The 20,330-nt window shown below is 39.1% G+C and overlaps 1 protein-coding gene across 4 annotated transcripts in view; it reads left to right on the forward strand.

Annotated features, from left to right (window-relative positions):
* Positions 1-20,330, forward strand: part of CDK13 (cyclin dependent kinase 13) — a 103,646-nt gene that overhangs the window by 57,969 nt on the left and 25,347 nt on the right. For 2 of the 4 annotated variants that reach the window (XM_074284497.1, XM_074284499.1), the window contains exons 6-8: positions 168-197; positions 17,502-17,691; positions 19,037-19,093. In XM_074284497.1, the coding sequence (XP_074140598.1) occupies positions 168-197; positions 17,502-17,691; positions 19,037-19,093 (277 nt within the window). The remainder of the gene's footprint in view (positions 1-167; positions 198-17,501; positions 17,692-19,036; positions 19,094-20,330) is intronic. The other 2 variants (XM_074284498.1, XM_074284500.1) reach the window with 1 other exon arrangement.

The raw sequence follows: 20,330 nt of genomic DNA on the forward strand, positions 1-20,330 counted from the left end.
TTGGTAAAATCTAGGTAAATTATATCTACATCATTCCCCTGATCCACCAGTCTAGTAACACTGTTTAAGAAGGAAATAAGGTTAGTGTTGCATGACCTATCCTTGATGAAGCCATGCTGGCTCTTTGTGACCACTGCTTCTTCCTCTTCCTCCTTCTTGCTTTGCAGGGCTCCCTGCTTCAAGGAACCAGCACTCAGGCAAGTACAATTTATATTCTAGTTCAGCTTTGTTAGACACGAAATAGGCTGGGACATTGCTTGAGGTAGAGACCAATAGAACGTTCTTTGTGTTAATCACGATGATATTGAAAGCGTTGATGATGTCATTTGTATTCTTGTCCTCTACTATAGTTACCCTACTTAGAACTGGCCAGAACTAGGGGAAGGAATTGGGAAGAGTGGTTTAATAAACTTTAATTGGAACAGTAAATTGAGGGTGGGGGGGAAATGTGGCTTTGGGGAGGAGGAAGGGCATTCACAGGTGTGTAGGAGATAAGCTTGCTCCTAGCAGTCCAGTGTACCCGGTGCTGATGAGCAAAAAGGGGGGCAGTAAGTTGGCCAACTAGAAGCCCAGAATCCCAGTTCTAGTTAAAGGTCTTAAAGCTATTAAAGTATGCGTGTTTTTATTTAAACGTAGGTTAGACGTACGCAAACACGTTCACTCCCTAACATTAACCTCATTTCCTTTTTTGACAGGGTCACTATTACTAGTTGGTTAGAGGAGAGGAAGGATATAGACATAGTATGTCTGAACTTCATCTGGATAAAGTCTCTCATGATATCCTTGGATGGTGTCCTAATAGGGAGAAATGTTTGCTGGATACCAGCTGGATACTAGGTGGATTTGAAACTGGTTGGATGACTCTCTCCTTAGAGTATCGATTTAATGGATTGTTTTTTAACATGGAATGGAGGTGGGGGAGGAGGTCTCAAGTGTTGTGCTATATGCCCCAGTCTTTGGTCCCAATATGTTAAAATATTTTTAGCAGGGACATTGATTACTTATTGGTCAAATTCGTGGCTGACAATTCATTGGATGAGAGAATCAAGTTGTAATAAAAATCTTGATATGTTGGAATGTTGTGCCAAATTAAACAAGAATTTACACAAGATTAAACGTGAACTCTGCAGAGAGCAAGTCACCTTAAGAGGACTACAGGTGTTAGTTGCCTGCAAACATTAATAAATGCAACATGACTGTCAGCAAGCTCTGATGTTAATCACTTAGGCTGCACTCAGAGAAGTATAATGCCCTTACCAAGTAAAGAGTCGGGCCATCTATGGATCGCAAGGGCTGTTGTGTTTTCCATTTTAAGTGCCATATTTTAAAAGGAGAATTGACAAGATGTAATCCAACCAAAAGAAGGTGACAAAGATGGTGAAACAATGTAATTTAAGGAGTAGTTGAAGTAACTGGGGATATTCAAATTGGAGGCAAGAAGATGCAGTATGAACGTTACTGCCTTCAGTCACTGAAGGGCTTTAGGTGGAAGAAGGCACTAGTCTTAGTTTTTCTGATACGACTCTAGTGGGTTGAAATAAGGCCAATGGCTAGAATTTGTACAAAATCAGATTTTTTTTTAGTCAACATATGTTTGAAAATGAAATGATTTAATTGCTGGAGTCTCAATGATTTTTCATTTTGGTCTTTGTATGTTCAGCACTTAGTACAGTGCCTTGCACATTATAGGCACTTAATAGGTGCTTGTTGAATTGAATTATATTGAATCTGGAGGGCAGGGAGGTTTGCCTTGCTTGAAGTAAGTGTTCAGTTAGTCGCTGCCCAGGTGCAGGTATTGGGGAATAGTTGATGTCCCGTGATGCCCCTCGGAACCCTAAGCTTCTGTAGCCTTAATATCATATACATTAGTGAAGCAGTTATGCCGAAAGGTTATAATGGTTTGATATAAGTGAATTTGCAAGTCAGGAACAGGATAAGATTTCTAAAATCTTGGAACAGTAAAAAGAAGGATGGACTCAGAATCCAAGAAGTCAAGTTTGAACCTGGGATTTGCCACTTATTTAGTCTCGGACAAGTCATTTCACCTCTGACCTTACTTCCTCATCTATAAAATGAGGTGATTGGTCTATGTAATTGCAGCAATCCTTTCCAGTTCTAACCCTGTGGCCCTGTGACCCAGGGATAGTAAAGACATTGAGTAGCTTTTCTCTGTTTAGCTGTCATCTTTTGGGGGAAAGCTTCTGGTATTTCTTTGCTATAAATAATGCTCTTGGTTTCAGAAAGATTTTCTTAGTAAAGGAAGGTTCTTTTATTCAATGAATCCTAGTACTGTTGAACACGTATCAATGCTATATTTTATTGAAGTGTTTTTTTTCTTTTGATCTCTTGATATTATGATCATGTCATTTTAAATGATTGCCATTAATTATGTGATTTATTATGTTTATGAAATTTCAAATGTTCAACTATCCTTACATTTCTGTGTAAATCCAAATTGTTTATAGTGAATAATTTATAAGTGAATTGCTATTGCTTCTTTGCTAAAGTCATTCCATATTTTTATATCAGTATTAATTAGTTGCGATGGCTGTAGTTTCTGATTGAAACTTTGTTTTGGATTGCAAAAATGAGTCTTCTCATAGGAGATTGGTAAAGTGTCTTTCCTTTAGACTCTCCTCTCCCCCCCAAAAAACAGCAACAACAAATCCAATCCACAAAAGCCAAAACCAAGCCCAAGGAACATAGGAATTTCTTGTGTTCAGGATGCTGCTTTGTCATTGGCCTTCTCTGAGCCAAAGTGATTTCTAACATCTCTTTTAACTTTCACGTTATGATCCTGTGACAGTTTTATTTCAAGGATCTGTTAGGTTTAATTCATGATCATTAAATTGACATTTAATACAGTGATCTAATCACTAGGGAAATGAATTTTAAGGAAAATTGTGTTGGGAGTTTTGAAAGTTTTTCACCATTTTGAATGTCAGCTGTAACAGGTTTGCAGCATCCCAGTTTGTGTCTTATAAACACATTCTCTTATTATTAGATACTGACTTTGTAGTTGTGGTTGTCATCCACAGTGATGTAGCCAGAGCTGGTAGGAGCTCACACAGTCCTTTAGTCCAGTCCCCTTAGGTGGTCGGTGAAGGCATTGACACCCAGATCAAAGTCATACCAGTGCTAAGGAGGCCGGATTTGAACTGAGGCCTTCTGTTTCCAAATCATACTGTAGTTTCCTCCATCCCCCAAACCACATCATTTATTTAAAGTGCTCACTCCATACAAGACCAGATTCTGAGTATTTGAAAGCAAACAATGCCTATTTCAAAGGGCTTATATTTTATTGGGAGGAGATCTAGTATGTATTCACACAAGTTACCATCAGTTTGATAAGGATAATATTTATAATTGGGATGTTCAAGAAGATCTCATTGGGAAGATAGCTTCAGATCTGAGCTTTAAAGGAAGATGAGACTGTGCAAAGGTGAGGAAATGAGGTACAAGTAAAGACCAGTCATGAAGAATGGTCTGAGAAAGGGTCAGAACTGGGAGAAGCCTAGTTTGGTGGCTTGTAGGTCAGTCTGGCTGGAAAGTAGAGTAGACAAAAGACAGGGATGATATGAAATAATCTAGAAAGGTAGGTTGGAGTTAGACTTTGGAAGACCTTTTTAGGTTAGGCTTCTGGCTGAAGAGTTGGTGCTTTATCGTAGAGGTAACAGGAAGACATTGAAGTCTTTTGAGCAAAGGAGATCTGACCTGGTTGGGCCTGTGCCTTAGAAAGGCTAGTTTGGGAATTATGTGAGAGAGAAGATACTGGAAGCAGAGAAGCTCATTTGGAGTTGAGGTGAGACGGGATGAGGGTCTGGATTTGGGTACTGCTGGTGTTTGTGGAGATAAGGGGATGGATACGAGCTTGTGATGGTGGAATCATAAGATGGCAAAGGTTTAGATTTAAGAGAGATACATAAAGGAATACACCAAACTTGACCAGCTTTGATGACTGGAAAGATATCAGTGTCCCCAACAGAAATAGAGATGTTTGGGGCAGGGATAAGTCTATAGAAAAAGAAAATGATAGCGCCATTGTAGACCTATGAGTTTGAGATAACCAGTAGGACATCTTTATGGAAATGTCCATTGGGCAATTGATCTATGTGGGACTGTAGTTAAGAATACAGATAAATGCTTAAATGTTTAGCTAAATATTTAAACTGGAAGTCTTATGCAAAGAGATAGGAGGCAAGAGATTTTAGAAGGAAATAGGAAAACAGGATGAGGAATAAGCAAAGGCCATTAGATTTTTTTTTTTTTTTTCTTTTTCTGAGGCTGGGGTTAAGTGACTTGCCCAAGGTCACACAGCTAGGAAGTGTTAAGTGTTTGAGAGCAGATTTGAACTCTGGTCCTCATGACTTCAGGGCTAGTGCTCTATGTATTGTGCCACCTAGCTGCCCCGCCATTAGATTTCACAGTTAAGATATCACTGGTAAGCTTTCATTTCTGGAGAGTGATTGGGCAAAAGGCTGATACTGATTGAAAAGTGAATGTGTGACTCACTTTTTAAGTCAAGGCCATAAGAGTAAACTACTATTTTAAGTGTTGGGCTGTGAACAGGAAGAGAGCAGTCAACAAGCATTTATTAAGTTCCAACTGTGTGCCAGGCTTTGGGATATAGAGATCCAACTGTGGGAGGAGAGGCAGTGTCAAATGTTTGAAGGACTGACTTGTTTATAGGCCTCCCTTAATCTAGTAGAAGTGAAAAAAGGATGAAAGGATTATTTGGGAAATTTCTTTGAGGAAACAGGAGAAGAGCAAAGGGCAGAAGGAAAAATAGTGAAAAGAAAATGGAACATGGGAGTGGAGCCCTCTGGGAAAGGAGCCTTTCTAATTTTGCCTTGATGTGGGTGAAATGAACTTAAAAGTGTTCTGAGAAATTGAGATGGATTGACTGTGGGATGAAAGGGAGTGACATTTGGGACTAAGGAGAAAAAAGGAGTCTGGGGCTGATTTGGGGCAAGAATCCGATAAATCAGGGAAGAATTGCTGTGCTGGGAAGGCCTCAGGGAAATCTGCTGGTGTATATTTGTAGGTGACCCGATTAGCAGGACTCAGCATAGGGACAGCTGGTTGGGGGGCTCCGTGTGGGGATTGACCGGGCAGGAATGCTAAGAGAAACCTGGGGACAGGGCGTTCTGTGTAGTTGATGGATTGTGAGGTTTCCAATTAACTCCATAACCTCCACTCAGCACGGGGCCCATGGAGGCGATCGTTCCGGACTTGGTGAACTTGCACTCCGCTCTTGTCTTCTGATCTTCTAGAGACCCCCAGGGGCGCAGGCCTTCTCCCTGAGGAGTCAGGTTTCTGTTTATCTTCTTCCACGTCTGTCATCTTCCTCCTCTCAGACTCCCCCTTTAACATTATTGAGACCTCCTTTCTCTTAATGCCTTCCTGTTCTCACATGGCATCCCACCCCTTGTGACTTTATTTCCCTCCTTTGCAATCTTGAGCTCCTCACTGGCCCTTTCAAAGAGGCCTTGCCTCCTCCCTTGGCTCCTTGCTTCTCTAGCCCTTCTTTTGTTCATTCTTTGCTGATCCCCACCGCTGAATGTTCCCATCTTCAGGGACGAGCAGACTTGCTTTATTAGGGTCTCCTCCCTTGGGGGGGAGCAGGTAGCTCACCCTGGAAGGATTGTGTCAGGACAATGGCAGGGCATTAGGAGGTCAAGTTCTTAAGAGACGTGGATCATAGACAGAGCAGTGCCCTGAGCTTCTGGCCGAGGTAGCAGGGAAATGTCTCCAAGAGAAACACCTTCACACACGCCCCCCACCTCCAAGCACTAAATATTGGTCTTAAGTAATCACAGTAGAATCTGCCCTGGATATGTTGGTTGTGTGACCCTGAGCAAGTCCTTTGAGCTCTCAGCCTCATAGAGGAATAATTTCTCTCTAGCCCCTATAGGGTTTTTAATTCTAAGCCCCAGGTTTACTTCATGCTGCCTGCCTTCTAGCCTTCTGGACCTAGAAATTGAAATGAGGGGAAAGTCTTTGATGGAATGATCTTTCAGTCATCTGCAGCCTCTTTCTCTTGGCTTGTCTCCCCTCCCACCCCCCATCTTCCAACTCCTTACATACATATTTAGGCAAAGGATTGTGTTAGGTGAACTAGATTTTGCAGGACATTTCTGTAGATTTGACCATGCCATTCCCTCATGCACAACTCCACTGACTTCCTCTTGTCTCTGAAATTAGCTGTAAGTCTCAGCTTAATTTTTAAAGTCCTCCTAATCTGGCTCCAGCTCCTGACTCAGGCTCTCTGGGCTGTGGGGTCAATTGATCTTCTCTTCCCCACCAGTTACTCCCATCCCTGGGCCTCTTGTTTGGAATGTACGCTTGCCTCAAAGCATCCTTTTCATAGAATCACTCTTTGAAGCCTCACCTTTTATGGGAAGCCTGGTCACCAGCCTGCTCATGCCTTTTCTCCCAACACCCCCTTAATGAATGACTTGTATTTATTCAGTATATGTATGTCTCCTTGTGTGTCTCATCTATTCTTACTCTGTCCCTCTGTTCCCCTCCACCTGGAAAGTCCTATACATTTTCTCCGGCTTCCTTTGTAATATGAGTATAATGAGAACACCTACCTCACCCAGGGATTAAATGGGGTTACGTAGATAAAGCATTTTACAGACTTTAAAGCAATATGTGGATGCTTTTTATTATTATTATTTATTGATTGATGGAACTATGACTGAGTCATTATTTTTCTGTAATTTAAAGTAATAAGAATTCTTTAATGAAATAGCTATGTAGTATTCTAGCCCTCTTCTTGTCTTTCTCTCCCTCTTCCTCCTTTCCTCCCTCCCTTCCTTCCTTCCCTTCTTTCCTTTCATCCTCCCTTCACATGCCACGCCCCCATATCTCCCTATATCTATATCTCAGCCCCTCATTCATGTCTTGCTAGAAATCCATTCTCGAACCACCTGCACATTTCCATTTTGTACTTCCTGGGTACCAGTGGAGTACTTGGGGCTGGGCCCAGAGAGGCAGCGGCTATCATCGTTTACTGATAATGCCTTTCTTTGATGTTATTCTTTGTTGCTTCTTTCATTTTGGGTAATCATTAGAAACCTAGTGTGTTCGTGTCCCTTCATTTCCCTTAGAGTCACCGATATGGTGCTGTAAGATTCACCATCATGTGCTCATGTTTCAAAGATGGATCTTTGAGCTGGAGAGCAGCTTGAGGCTTTTAAGTAATAAGTCGAAATCTTCCTTCTCTTTAATCCTGGGCCCAACTTTCTGTCCATCTTGCACTGCCTCTCTCGCATATATGGCTGCTGGCCAGTAGGCACTTTTTGTGTATTACTCCTACGCCTACTCTTTTTCTTTCCCTCTGTCCTCCTCCTCCTTCCTCCTTCTTTCTCCTCCCCTCTCCTTCCCTCCCTCCTCCTTTCTTTCTTCTTTTTCTCCTTCCTCCTCCTTCTTTTCTTCTTTGCCTCCTTCTTCCTTCTTTGCACTTTTTTTTTCTTCCCTAATATATTTTTAGTGTGGAATGGTTCTAGGTCTCCCAAGAAGAGGGAAGCCTTGCAATATTTCTGGGGCTTGGTTCCAGATGTTCATGGTCTAGAGGGAATCTCTGTTCCATTTGGTCCCTGCCTTAACAAATCTCTTAAATGTCGCTCTTGTTTTATGCTTCACAGGAATACCAAGTACTGCTACAGACAAGTCTCCTTGTCTGCATTTATCAAAGAGTGTAATGTGATCTTAACATATAGATGAGGAGTATCTTACTCATAAGTGAATATATTCTGCTCTTGTTGAGTTCTCTCTATTGAGAGTCTGTTCTAATCAACAAACACTGCTGGGTAGTAACCTTGGGTCCTCTAATACATAACAAAGTGCTCTTCTCTGAAATAATCATTTGTAAAATCCTTTCTCTTTCCTTTGTACATTTTCTTGAAGGACTGCTTTGATATGCGCACTGATTATTCTTTGGGGTTTTAGAAAGATTAGAAAGCTGGTGTTTTGGTAGTTACTGCTTTTTGTCATTTAGAGTTTTCTTCCCTTTTGATGTCTTCACCTCCCTGAAATTTCTTGGAGAAGTGTTTCTCAGTGCTTTGAGATAGATAGCAACCTGTCTTTGCTATGTCCACTCATGGTTCAACTATTGCTCCCTGGTTGGGCATCTATGTTGCTGGTTTTCACTAGGTATAGAATGTCCAGGATTGCATCTGAAGGTCCAAACACAAACATTTTCACTCCTTTGTGAAATATGATGGCAAATAGATTGGTATGGAAATGCTGATGATCTCACTGTGCTCTCCACTTTGTCTCTTGAATTGTTAGTAGTACTCAGCTGGAGTCTCAGGGCAAGTTCTTTTTGCACTTATTTTTACTTCTACTGCTTTTCCTTGCAATGGAACAATATTGCTCATTATTTTTTTCTCCATCTCTTTGTACTTTACAAATTTGTTTGTATTCGGAACTAGTCCTTGGCTTCTCTTTTATTCCCATTTGGCAGAAAGATCATATGCTTGCTACTCAAGTGGGTTTATTGGTTTCTTTGATCTTCTTGCTCTGGTAACGGTTTTCTTTTTTCTTAAACTTTAGCAAAAAAAGAAAAATCACAGTGATTGTAGGATGTTTTTGCTTAACATCAGTAGCATGTTTAAATAGATAGGGCTCAAGCTCTTGTAATTTTTCACATTGGTTTCTGCCTACCTTTATCTCTTCTTGAAATTTGATAATGATTTTTGACCCTGGCTTTAAATAGTTGATGGTTTTAATGTAGACATTTCTGAGACGATTCTTATATCCAAATAAAACATTTCTTATGCTCAAATAGTTTTCTTTGATGGACACTGTTATATGCCTTCTGACTGTCTTTTTAAAGGAAGTAGTGATTATATATCTAGTTTTGAGAATATTGTCAGGGTCTTTGAAATTTTCAGCTTCTTTAACCTCTGCAATCAATTTTAATATGTAAACTACAGTTATCTTAATCTTTTTATTTGCATTCATCATGATTACCAAGAATCTCTGGAAAGATGTTCCTTGTTTAGAGATAGATAAGAAACCAATTCTGCTCAGTTTCTTTGTTTTGTTTATGATGAACCAATGAATCATCCTTCCATTTACTTTCGATATCCTTTTTTCTTTCATGTTGAGAATACCAGTAATGTGATTTAACTACTCATTTTTATCGAGTTTGACCTTTAGACAAACACGTAAAATTTAGGGTGTCTGAAATTTAACTAATATCCTGAATGGATATTTTAAACTCTTAGTTCCCTTTTCACTCAGCCACTATCACGTGGGAAGCTCAACAAGCCATTGTAAGAGGGGGTGGAGTGGGGTACTGAAGATGTCTTTGTATATTTGGCATTTTTGTGGCTAAGTGTGGCCCCAGACTATACCAGTGGATGGCCACCTCTCATTGGTGAGCATTATCTACATGCACTTGGACAGTGCCATGGGTACAGCCTTAAGGAGTTCAGAATCACTGTTGTGTCTTAAGGAGTACTATAGAAACAGTGAAAATGTTGGTAATAAAAGGGAAATTAGTATGCTGAGACTTTTTACAATACCTTTCGGGTGATTTTTGGTGTTTTATCATTGTCATTTCCTGATAAACCATTTTGGTCCTCTTTTCCCCAAACCTGGGAACACTTTCCTCATAATAACACTAAAAATCCAACAATAGCCAGTTAACAAAATCAGCTGATAGCATAGGCAACATTCAGAGCTCCCTGTGCCCTCCTCCTCTCTCCTTTCCTCCTATGCCGAGGTTGAGTTGTCAGTAAAATCTTCATATATTGACTTGACTTTACTGTTATTTTTGTTTACATTATTATAGTTCTGCATTACCTCAAATAAGATTTCCCATGTTTCCCTGAAATCCTGCTGTTTGAATTTTCTTAATAGTTCCACATCTGTTAGATTGTATTCCATAGTTTGTTCAGCCATTCCTTGGTCAATAAGCATATAATTTGTTTCCATTTGTTGCTCCACAAAAAGTGCTGCATTGAATCTCTTTATCTTTCACCTCCTTCTATTCTATCCCAGCAGGAAGATTCTGGTTCAGAGTATAGAAATAGTTTGGGGCTATTTTTCTTATAATTCCAGATAGTTGGAGCACAGTTCATTAGTAAGCCTGTATTTCTATATTCCTTCCCACATACACTGTTTTCATCTTTTGTAACATTTGTTGGCTGTGAGAGGAAATCTCAGAGTTGGGTTAATTAGCATTTTTGTGTGTTGTGGAGCAGTCTTTCATATTGCTCACAGCAGTTTGAAATAATTGTTTTGAAAACTGTTGCTATCCTTTGGGAGTATAACTGTTGCTGAATGACCCTTGATCGCTCTTTCGCTCTCTCCCTCACACACTCCCACATCCATTCGCTCACATACACACGTGCACCACTTCTGTTTAGATGTCTTACATATCAGAATTCTGTCACTGGTATTTAGCACTAAGACTTTTTTCACTCTGTTCAGTTTTTTTTTTTTTTTTTCTTCCTTTTTTCTGGCTGTCCTGGTTTTGTGTGTATCAAAATCTTCTCATTTTATGTAGTTGAAATTGTTAGTTTTCTCTTTTTATTTTTCCCTTGTTAGTTGTCATATATTGAGACATAGAGTAATTGGTATTATAACCTCTTCTTGCTTATTTTCCCTTGATAAATTAATCATTTCAAACATCTATGAATATTAATGTATTTGGTAACTTTACCTTGGCCTTTTTGTCTGCTGTAGAACCCAGTCTGTGTTCCTGCTTTAATGGTGTCACTTTGGTTTGTGGGGGATTGGGAGCTATTCAGATTTGACCTGTTCTTGTAAGGCCTTTTTATCCAGAGTTTATTCTGGTGATGCATTTCAGGTTCCTTGTCTATGTCTCTATACTTACTCTTGGTGGAGATGCAATAGTTTGCTTTAAGGCTGCTTCAGTGGGCACCCCAGACAGATGAGGAAAATAGACTTGCAGTTCTTTTGGTGTGCGATCCAGAGGGATTTAAAGATGACATGCTTCTCAGTTTTCTTTTTCATAAGTGAACATAGAAATTTTTTTCCCAACATTTTTTTTTATTAAACGGTATGGAGAGTCTGCTCTGCTCAAAAGACTTTGAATTTTTGCCTACTACAAACTGAGATTTGCTTTTCTAGGACCGGCCTCATTAAGTGGACAGAGTCTCCACTAGGCTGACTGGAAGGCAATAAATTCTTAGGTATTGGTAATCTGTGAAACAGAAGAATTTAGAATGGCCTTTGATTTTTGTGTTCTATTCGGTTTCTTTCCTGGCATTGGTGGAAATGCTGACAAGTATACCAAGAATCCGTTTTTTACAGACTTAAATAAAAGTATTCGCTTGGAAATCCTTTCCCCAATGACCTGTGAATAGACATATTTCTGGAGGAAATGAATTATATTAACTCTTAATATTAGTCTAGAAGACAAAAGATAATTTCAGCTCAGGAGAAGGATAGACGGCTTGTGGATTCTTTGAGGAGAATAAACACAAGAGTTGGCTGAGTAGACTTTATCGTGTGTCTAAAGACAAGTAGAAACATGATTTCCTGGGGCATGTGGTCACCTTGATTCAGAATGCTTTGAAACAGTAATTGCAGAAAAGCTGCCATGGGGATATTGTCTATCTCAGTATCTGATGCAGAAGAACGGGAAAGAAAATCTACAAGGAATTTTAATGCAGTGCTCCAAATTAAGAAATTTAAATTCTCAGCCCCTCACATAGGCACTTAAGAAATGCCTGTTGTCTTGATTTTGATACTTGTTGACCTCATGAAGAGGGAACCATAAGGTATTTTGAAAAATACTTCTTTGGAAAAGACCAGAGGCCTTTTGACTATAAAAGTTTCATGCCTACTCTCTCTGTGTACTATATCCTACAAGTGTCATCTACCCTGTGCCTGCAGATCTCTAGAAAGGGGAATCCACTGCCTCATTCTATCTTGGGGTAGCTAACATCTGTCCTAAATCTACCTTTTTGCTAAATCTCCCCAGTGTTCCTAGCTCTGCCTTCTGGGTCCAGGAATACACTGTGTTGATTGTTTAACTTTAAGAAAGCATTTACTTTGGTAAAGCGAAATGTTTCTTTAAAGATTTTTTCTGTCACAAAATATATGGCATTCATATGTTAAAAATCATACAAGAAAGATTCTACACCAGAAATAACTGGTCATCTTTTGGTTAAAAATAGCAAAGGAAGCTTAAAACAGGGACGTAGATGGTGGAAAAAGTTATTGGCTATAATCATGGAAGATGGCCAGTGCAGAGCTTGGATTGAAGAGGGCTTCCTTCAGAAACTCCATTTTAGAAATAAAATTGTGCTGATTGAATCAAGTCTCAGAATATTACTGAGCCTCCTGCATGCGATTTAGAGCCACATAAGAGCTCGGTTAACCTAAATATCTCCACAGAAATCAATAAATGGATAAAGAATGCCTCCTCTTGCCCTACTCTGCATTTGGAGGACAGCCCCTCATGCTGATCCTTCAGTACCTCATCTTTCGAAAATTGATATTTTATTTGAAAAGACACTTGAAAAAATTCCTAGGCTGCTCTAAAAATAAATATCCCGAAAACAGTTTTGGATTGTTAACAAAGAAAAAAGGTAGTCTTTTATTTCAATCAGGTGGGGTAGTGCTGATATTGACCTTTATATTTGTTTGGATTTTAGTAGTTCCTCATTGTTGATTTCATTCATATTGTGCAGCCATTGATTATATTATTCTTTGTCCATACGTTGATGTTAAGTTGGCTTCTCAGCTTTCTCTGAATTTCTTAACTTTAATTATGGGGGGAAGGCAGAGGCTGTGCGGTTTGGAGAGAGGAGGCCTGGTCCTGGTGTCAGGATGGTGATTCAGAGCTAACCTCTGATGTGGCAGTGTTGGCGGCCACTTACTTTATCTAGCCTTAGTTTATATTAAATGAGTGAGTGAGTTACATGTCCACTTGATCACTGACCATTTCTTTTTGGATACTTTTCATTAGAGTTGGTGCATAACCATTATGCCGTCATCTCCACTATTATTTGATGTAAAGCAAAAAATGCTGGACTATAAAAACTCAACAGAAATTAAGAAAACTAGCGCAAACAAGATAACTCTTACTTGCAGGGCTGACAGTCTTACCTAGAAAATGCCAAAGAGTTGAGGACACAATTTAATCTAGACAGGGTCGGGTCTTCTGTAAAATATGAGAATACAGAATAAATTCACAAAAATCCAGTGTTTGTTATATATCACTATCAAAGCTTTAGTTGAAAACGTAGAAAGAGAAATTCTATTTGAGATCACAAACTGCTTTAAATGTTTGTTAGCCTGTCAAAATGCAGCTCTTACCTCAAAATTTTCACAGAAAATTGCAACAAAGATCAATGTTTAAATTTAAAAGTTAAAATTTTGGGGGGTGTATTGCAAAGATTAGTGATGGAATTGTTTGTCCGAAGATACTTGACTTGGAAATAGATAAGGAGGTTGAGACCCAGAGGTAACCTGATTTGCCCAAGGTCATATAATAATAAATATTAGTAGCCTTGAATGTCAAATTTGGCACTATTTTCATCAAACCATTCTGGCGGAAGCAGGGATTATCAGATCCCAAACCATTTTACAAAATTCTCGTACAGGGTAGGGGGTGGGGTGCAAAAAATTGTTGATGGAATAGATTAGATAAGTAAGATCTAAAAATTAATATGTATAGAAGTCAATATCTTAGCAGCTTACAGAAATATGACAATACATTCCAAATGAATCAATAGCCTCAATAAAAATCTACCATAAGAAAATTAGAGAACAAGGGAGGGTTATTTATTTCCCAGCTGTTGATTAGTAAGGGGAAATACTCATAGCCAGATGTGTGTCAGAAAAGTCATATATATATATATATATATGAAATTCAAACCCTTTGGACAATTAAAATCAGTGCTGTAAGAATTTTTAAAAAAATATATACTGGGGCCTAATTTTTCTCTAATGAAAACTTGACATCCAAATTCTCAGATTGACACAAACCTAATATATTAAGAAATATTCTTCAGTAAATGGGGTCAAAAAGCGTTTTAAACAGTCATTTAAATATTTTTTCTAATAGCGAAAGTAGTTAAGCACAACATTGTAAGTAATAAGAGTAAATTGATGAGAATAATTCTGTGTTACAAAACACAAAATGAATAGTGTCTGCAACCTTCTAATACATTGGGTGGGATAGACCCCTCTCAGATTTGGGAAAACTGTCCCTTAGCACATGGGAACATGGAGTCAGAAAAGTAGTAGTTAGCCCTCTTCTCCTTTTCCTTGCAGCCACTCTGTTCTGGGTTAACCTTGGGACAAGCTCTGCACCTTATGTGGCTTTCCTTGGGTTGGATTGTTTGAGAATATAGGAAGCATCCTTTGTCTATTGTTAGCACAGGATTTCCCTGACCTCTTACTGCTCTAGACTGACTGTTTAGTTTATAGTTCGAGAAGTTTAGTTTTAAGTTCAAGTTGATAGTTCTGACAGTGGTCAGACTGCCCCTTACTTCTGGATTTCTTATCACTTTTATCTCCCTTTCCAGGGTGCTCCCTTTCTCCAGTACTTCCTTTTCTCAGACAGACTTGTTAAATATTTTTCTTGATAATTCTTATTTTTCTATCACCTTATTTCCTCCCCGACTTTGAGAGCTGTCATTGGTTACAAAAAAATAAAAGGGGAAAACAATGAAGAAAGAACTTCAGAAAGATGAAATAGAAGATGTCAGCCAATATGTCTTGGACAGACTGCCTGTGGTGTGTGAATAGGGCTGCCCGTTGATGCAGGAGGATGAGAGAGTGGGCTGTATACCCTCTAGGAAGTGGTGCAGGGCTTTGAGCTTCTCTGTGCAAGAAAGGATAGGCTTGTTTAACTGAGGTGTGAGGCTATGGACCCCTTCAAATCGGAGTTCTAGACTTCCGGGAATTAAGGCTGTGAATGACTCAAAGGTCAGTGACAAAATGAATGATAAGTGTACATTTCAGGATAATATCCCTGAGTTCTTGTGTGTGACAAAAGTAACCTGAAAGCCCTTGGTGAGGAGATGGTTGACTGGAAGGGAAGCATGGCTGATGTTGTATTGAGAGTAGCAGAGAAGCCAGTGGCCGACCTGCGTGAATACTTTGGTATCCATGTGAAGTCACGCTAACTAGGGGAAGGCATTCCTCATGCTGGATAGATCCCCTGTGGAGCATTTGTGAGAGGGCGTGAAAACGGGGACAGATTCCAGTCTGCCTCAGTGGAAGACATGTCCACATCAACAAATGGCCACCACCGTCCTCTTCATAGCTCACATTGACAGAGTGCTTACTACTCTGTTCCAGGCACTGGGCAAAGCATTTTACAGATATCTCATTTGGCCTTCCCTACAATTCTGGGAGGTAGGTGCTATTATTATTCCCATTTTATAGGTGAGGAAACTGAGGCAGAGGTTGAACGATTTGCTCAGGGTTACACAGTGAGTGTCTGAGGTTGGATTTGAACACTGGTTTTGTTTTGTTTTGTTTTGTTTTGTTTTGGTTGTGTTTTTTTTTTGTTTGTTTTTTTTTGGGGGGCCCCGGACCCAGTGTTTTATTTACTGTGCCAGCATAGCTGCTTGTGTGCCTCAGTGGTCAAGGAGATCATAGAACCACCTTTGTGCCTTGTTCACACCTCTGTGCTCCCCTGCACTTAACATAATGCTTGGCACACTTATTTCAAAAATCCTTATTAATTGATTAAGAAAAAGTAGAAAGTTCTAATGCAATAAAAATATTTTCTATTTGGCACATAGGTTTTTTATTTTTATGTCCATCGCCTCTAGGCTTCCAGTAGATTTGTCAGGGAGTAAACATTTCAAACCTTGTCTGGGGCACACACGTTCTGTGCCAAGTGTGGCCCCGGGCTCTGTTTTACACATCTGTCCGTCAGCCGCACTGTTTGGCAGGAGATGACTGAATACAGTTATTTTTCTTGGGACTGCCTCATTAATGCGATAGTTAATGGCCAAGATAGATGCTAGTAAGCACTTGGCAAACTTACAAAGCTCGACGGAGCTGTTACCGTTCTGTATTCTGTTCATCTTTCGCGTGTTGAAGGCCTTGACCGTGTGCAAGTGGGGGAAAGTGGTGGGAGGAAGAAGCTGTAGAATCTTACTGCGGCAGTTGTCCTCAGTACATTGTTCATACTTTATGGATATGAAGTTCCCTTCACAAATCAAGTGTATTCCCATCATTTAGCATGGTACCTGGCACATAGAAAGCACTGAGTAAAAAGTATGCTGAGTCATCGATAGGCTAATATGTTAGGATCTGATTATTTTGGTGTGGTTATTTTTACCACAGGTGCAGATTGATATTATTAGCCTTTTAGAGCTGATGTGGGTGAAATCATCAATAACTTGTACTTAGTGATAGATTTCTCTGAATTGAGTTAGGCTGGACTATGCTGATATTTCTAAAGTTCTTTGCACCTGGTTGCATCTGCTTGCCCACCACCGGCATTACCTTTGAGAATCCAAGGCATTGATTGACGCAGCATGGTGTTCCGTAGTCAGTCATAGCATCATGCAAACATATAATTGAAGCTAAACTATCATTTAAAAAGAAAAAAAAAAAAACTTTTTAAAGTTTTTAAAAAAGTGTCTGGATTTCAGGATGCCTTGTGGGAAAATTACAATATATCCATGTGGACTAGATTGGAGATATAAGCTGGAAAAGAACACAAGAGGCTTGGTTTAGAACTTTTGGAATAGCTAGATTGAGTGGTGATTAATAGGTTGATGTCAACTTTGGTGGTAGGAAGAGGATGTACTGTGCAGTTCTGTGGCTCTCTCAAGAGAGAAATAGCCTGTTAATCTTGCCAGGTTTTTGTATTGTTATTATTTTTGTTGCGTTGTTAAGATGCGATTTTTCACCCTTCAAGGAACTCGCAGTGTGGAAGGCCCCTCCTCTGTAACTTAGGGTTTGGGAAAGTTACCCTAGGGCACTGGATGTGGCATGTGTAGGATTTTTAACCTATTTTCCTGGTTTCAAAGCCAGCCCCTGTACACTCTGCCACTTTACTTTTCTAAATGAAACTTATTGAAGGTTAAATGCAAATTCCTGTACTCTGATTTTTAAAAACAAAGTGTATTAACGATGGAAATGTTGCTGAACCGTTCCCGTGAAATGCAAAATGAATGTGTCAACAGTGTGAGGTTAGCCAAGAAAAGTTACTGTTAGACTGTGTTTGTCAAAAGCTTTCATTGCCTCTGGATTGAGGGAGCTAACACTTTGCCCTGTTCAGAATCATTTGGGAGGAGAAGGATCTTGAGAAGCCGAGGGGCATCCAGAAGAGGGAGATCTGGGTAGTAAGAGGATGTCAGACAGATAGCAAATGAGAATCAGATGTAGGAACTAGATATGAGAGTGATTTTTGTCTGTAACTCCAGCAGCTAGCACGGGACTTGACATGTTATGTGTACTTACTGAATGTTTGTGGATTGATTGAGATGATTCCAAACTTAAACAAGTAACACTTTGTTAATTCTTTCCTCTTCTCTTAGGTGCATTTTATTTGGTGTTTGAATACATGGACCATGACCTGATGGGACTCCTGGAATCAGGCCTGGTTCATTTTAATGAAAATCACATAAAATCATTCATGAGACAACTGATGGAAGGTTTGGATTATTGCCATAAGAAGAACTTTTTACATAGAGATATTAAGTGTTCAAATATTCTACTAAACAATAGGTATGACTGAATTTTTTTCTATCTATATATTTGTGTCTATTCATTTTTGGGGGTGGGGTAGGGAAGCATGTTTTTAAAATAGCCAAAAGACAGCACCTTCAATATTGCTCCACATGATGCTATTAGTCTGATTAAAACTTGATAATTTATGCCGGCTCATAGTACTGACTGAATCTGATCAGAATTAAAATGGAAACATGTATTTACATATTTAATTCCTTGCTTAATAAGTCAAGGCAGGATACCTAAGTAAGCCTTGTTACCCAACATGACATATATGCTGTTATATTTTTCAAATAATAGATCTACTTATTTCCATTTGACTAGTGAAAAGACCAGTAGGTCTTTGATGCTTTTCATTTAGATCATTATTTGCAAATTGTGCTAGTCTCAGTCTTGTACCTCCCACTTCTGGGAGGAAGCCTCCAGGCTCCATTGACGTCATATAGACTGAACCTTTGGAGAGGCCTAACTGTGCGAAACCTTCTGACTTCCTCCGTGGCCAGGCCTGGGAATGTCTTGCAGTCTTGGACCTCATTGTGAAAAGCTGATGAAAACTGAGAGCTGCTTCTTGGGCCACCAGAAATCTCCTAAATTCCTGAGATGGGTCTGGGCCGGGAGTGTCATTTTTATGACTGCTTATTGAAAATCAGAGCGATTTGTCCAGATCAGCTTACATTCAGACTTCATTGTCGGGGTCATCTTCTTGAGATCCCAGAATTCCGGGGGACTTTCTTCTACATGTCCGCAAGGCCATTTGTGACCAGTATATAATTATCTGACTTAGGCATATTTCATATAAGGGGACACTATATGTTTTTTAAACTTTTCATTTATTATAGCACTCCTTCCTGAGCTGCTATTCTATACGTAAGGCTACTTGCTCATTGCTAAGAAGTGAAATAATGGAACTTAATTGATTTTATAAAAGGCTAAATGAAAATCTTGCCTTAAAATTAAATGAGTTCATCTTATCCCTAAATCTAAGGTGTGTTATTGTTACTAACTTCTGAAACATCACTTGTCATTTTTAGTTTGTATTAGTGTTTTATTGTTTGTGATGTATGACATCTGAACATGATCATGATCGACACAGTAAGGACAGATGGCACTGAAGGGAAGTAGAAAAGAATAAGGAGGGATTGGGTGTAGGCAGGATTTGGGCTTTACACAGAATACCGAGTTTCTTTATTTTGAGGGTGGGGAAAAAGAAAACCCCAGATGTGCTGTTTCCTGGTTCATTTTTTGATACTTTGGGCAGTTTTCACAAATTTGTTTTGACCATATTTTCCTTTATCAGGAATTGACGTTGAAATTCCTAATTTTTTTCTCTTCTTTTCCCTAGAGGGCAGATAAAGCTAGCCGACTTTGGACTTGCTCGATTATATAGCTCAGAAGAAAGGTAAGATGCATCAAATATTGTAAAACTTAGCGGCCCCATTCTAAAAGTCCTACTGATAAGTTTACATTCAATTACTGAGAGGCATGACATGACTTCCTGCCTAAGCTCATGGAAGAGTGGCTTGGGTCATCAGGTGGTCTTGTCATGTGTAGTCATTGACTCCTAATAGTACGATTATCTTCATTCCCAGACCTCTGCAGGTTCTAGCCAAACCTTGTTGCTTTGACTTTATAAAGATTTGGTCCCCTGTTGGGAAACTGTTTATTCAAGTCAGTATAATTGTAACAAAATGCTTTATACAGGTTGTCAAAATAAAGCTGACTTTCAACAAATGAAAACAAATTTAAGTTTACATTTATTGTTTGCACATGTTATCTGAATGATGTTTAAATGAATAAATGTAACATTTGTTGGTTGATATATTGTTGTTCCTTGTGTTACTGTAATGAGAATTAAATGTATCCACTTAGTCTTTTCTAGGACATGCCCTTAGTGTGGGTTTCCTAAAGGGTTCAGTTTTTGTGTTTGGCTCACTTTTCATAGGGACATGTGGAGGATTATTTTTGACCCTTGATTCTAACTCATGGCGGGAGGTGATGATGGTGGTAGTGGGATGGGGGTAGGTTTGCTTGTTAGTCTACATTTTGTGCAGACAGCTGTAAACACGGGAGATTTGGGACAGGCTGTGGTTGCGGGCCATCCCTCTCCCTCTCCCCCTTTAGTTAAACCCTAAGGATATTCAGTAAGATAGTGTTTGATTTATAAGATATTTTAATTTAATTTTAAATCAAGTGAGTTTTCCTTTTTACTTCTTCAACAAATAAAAAGTAATTCAACACAGTCTCTTCTCAGAAATGACATGGTTTGCAAAATAAAACTTTGGAAAATCCACAAGGATAATGAATTACAGATTTTTACGTAAGCAAATAAAAACCTCTTAAGCCATAGAATAAATGCTTCTTGGATTGAATTTAATCATAAAGTTTGAAAGGGGCCTCTTGGACCCATTAAACACAACCCCTTGTTCTCATAGTCTAAGCCAGTTTGGATTTGATTTTAGCGTCTTTTTCTTTTGGGTTATTGGGGAAAGCAGTTTAATGTCACTATAATTTGCATTGCAAAACTTCAGCAGTTCTTAAGTAGCATGTGCTTTAAAAGAACAAAACTGATCCTCCATTTTGAATTTCACAGTTAATGAAGATTTTTTTAAAAGATGCCTTTTTTGAACTCTTGTTAA

Source organism: Sminthopsis crassicaudata, chromosome 1 (genome assembly GCF_048593235.1).
Source record: "Sminthopsis crassicaudata isolate SCR6 chromosome 1, ASM4859323v1, whole genome shotgun sequence".
Classification (NCBI taxonomy): Eukaryota; Metazoa; Chordata; class Mammalia; order Dasyuromorphia; family Dasyuridae; genus Sminthopsis; species Sminthopsis crassicaudata.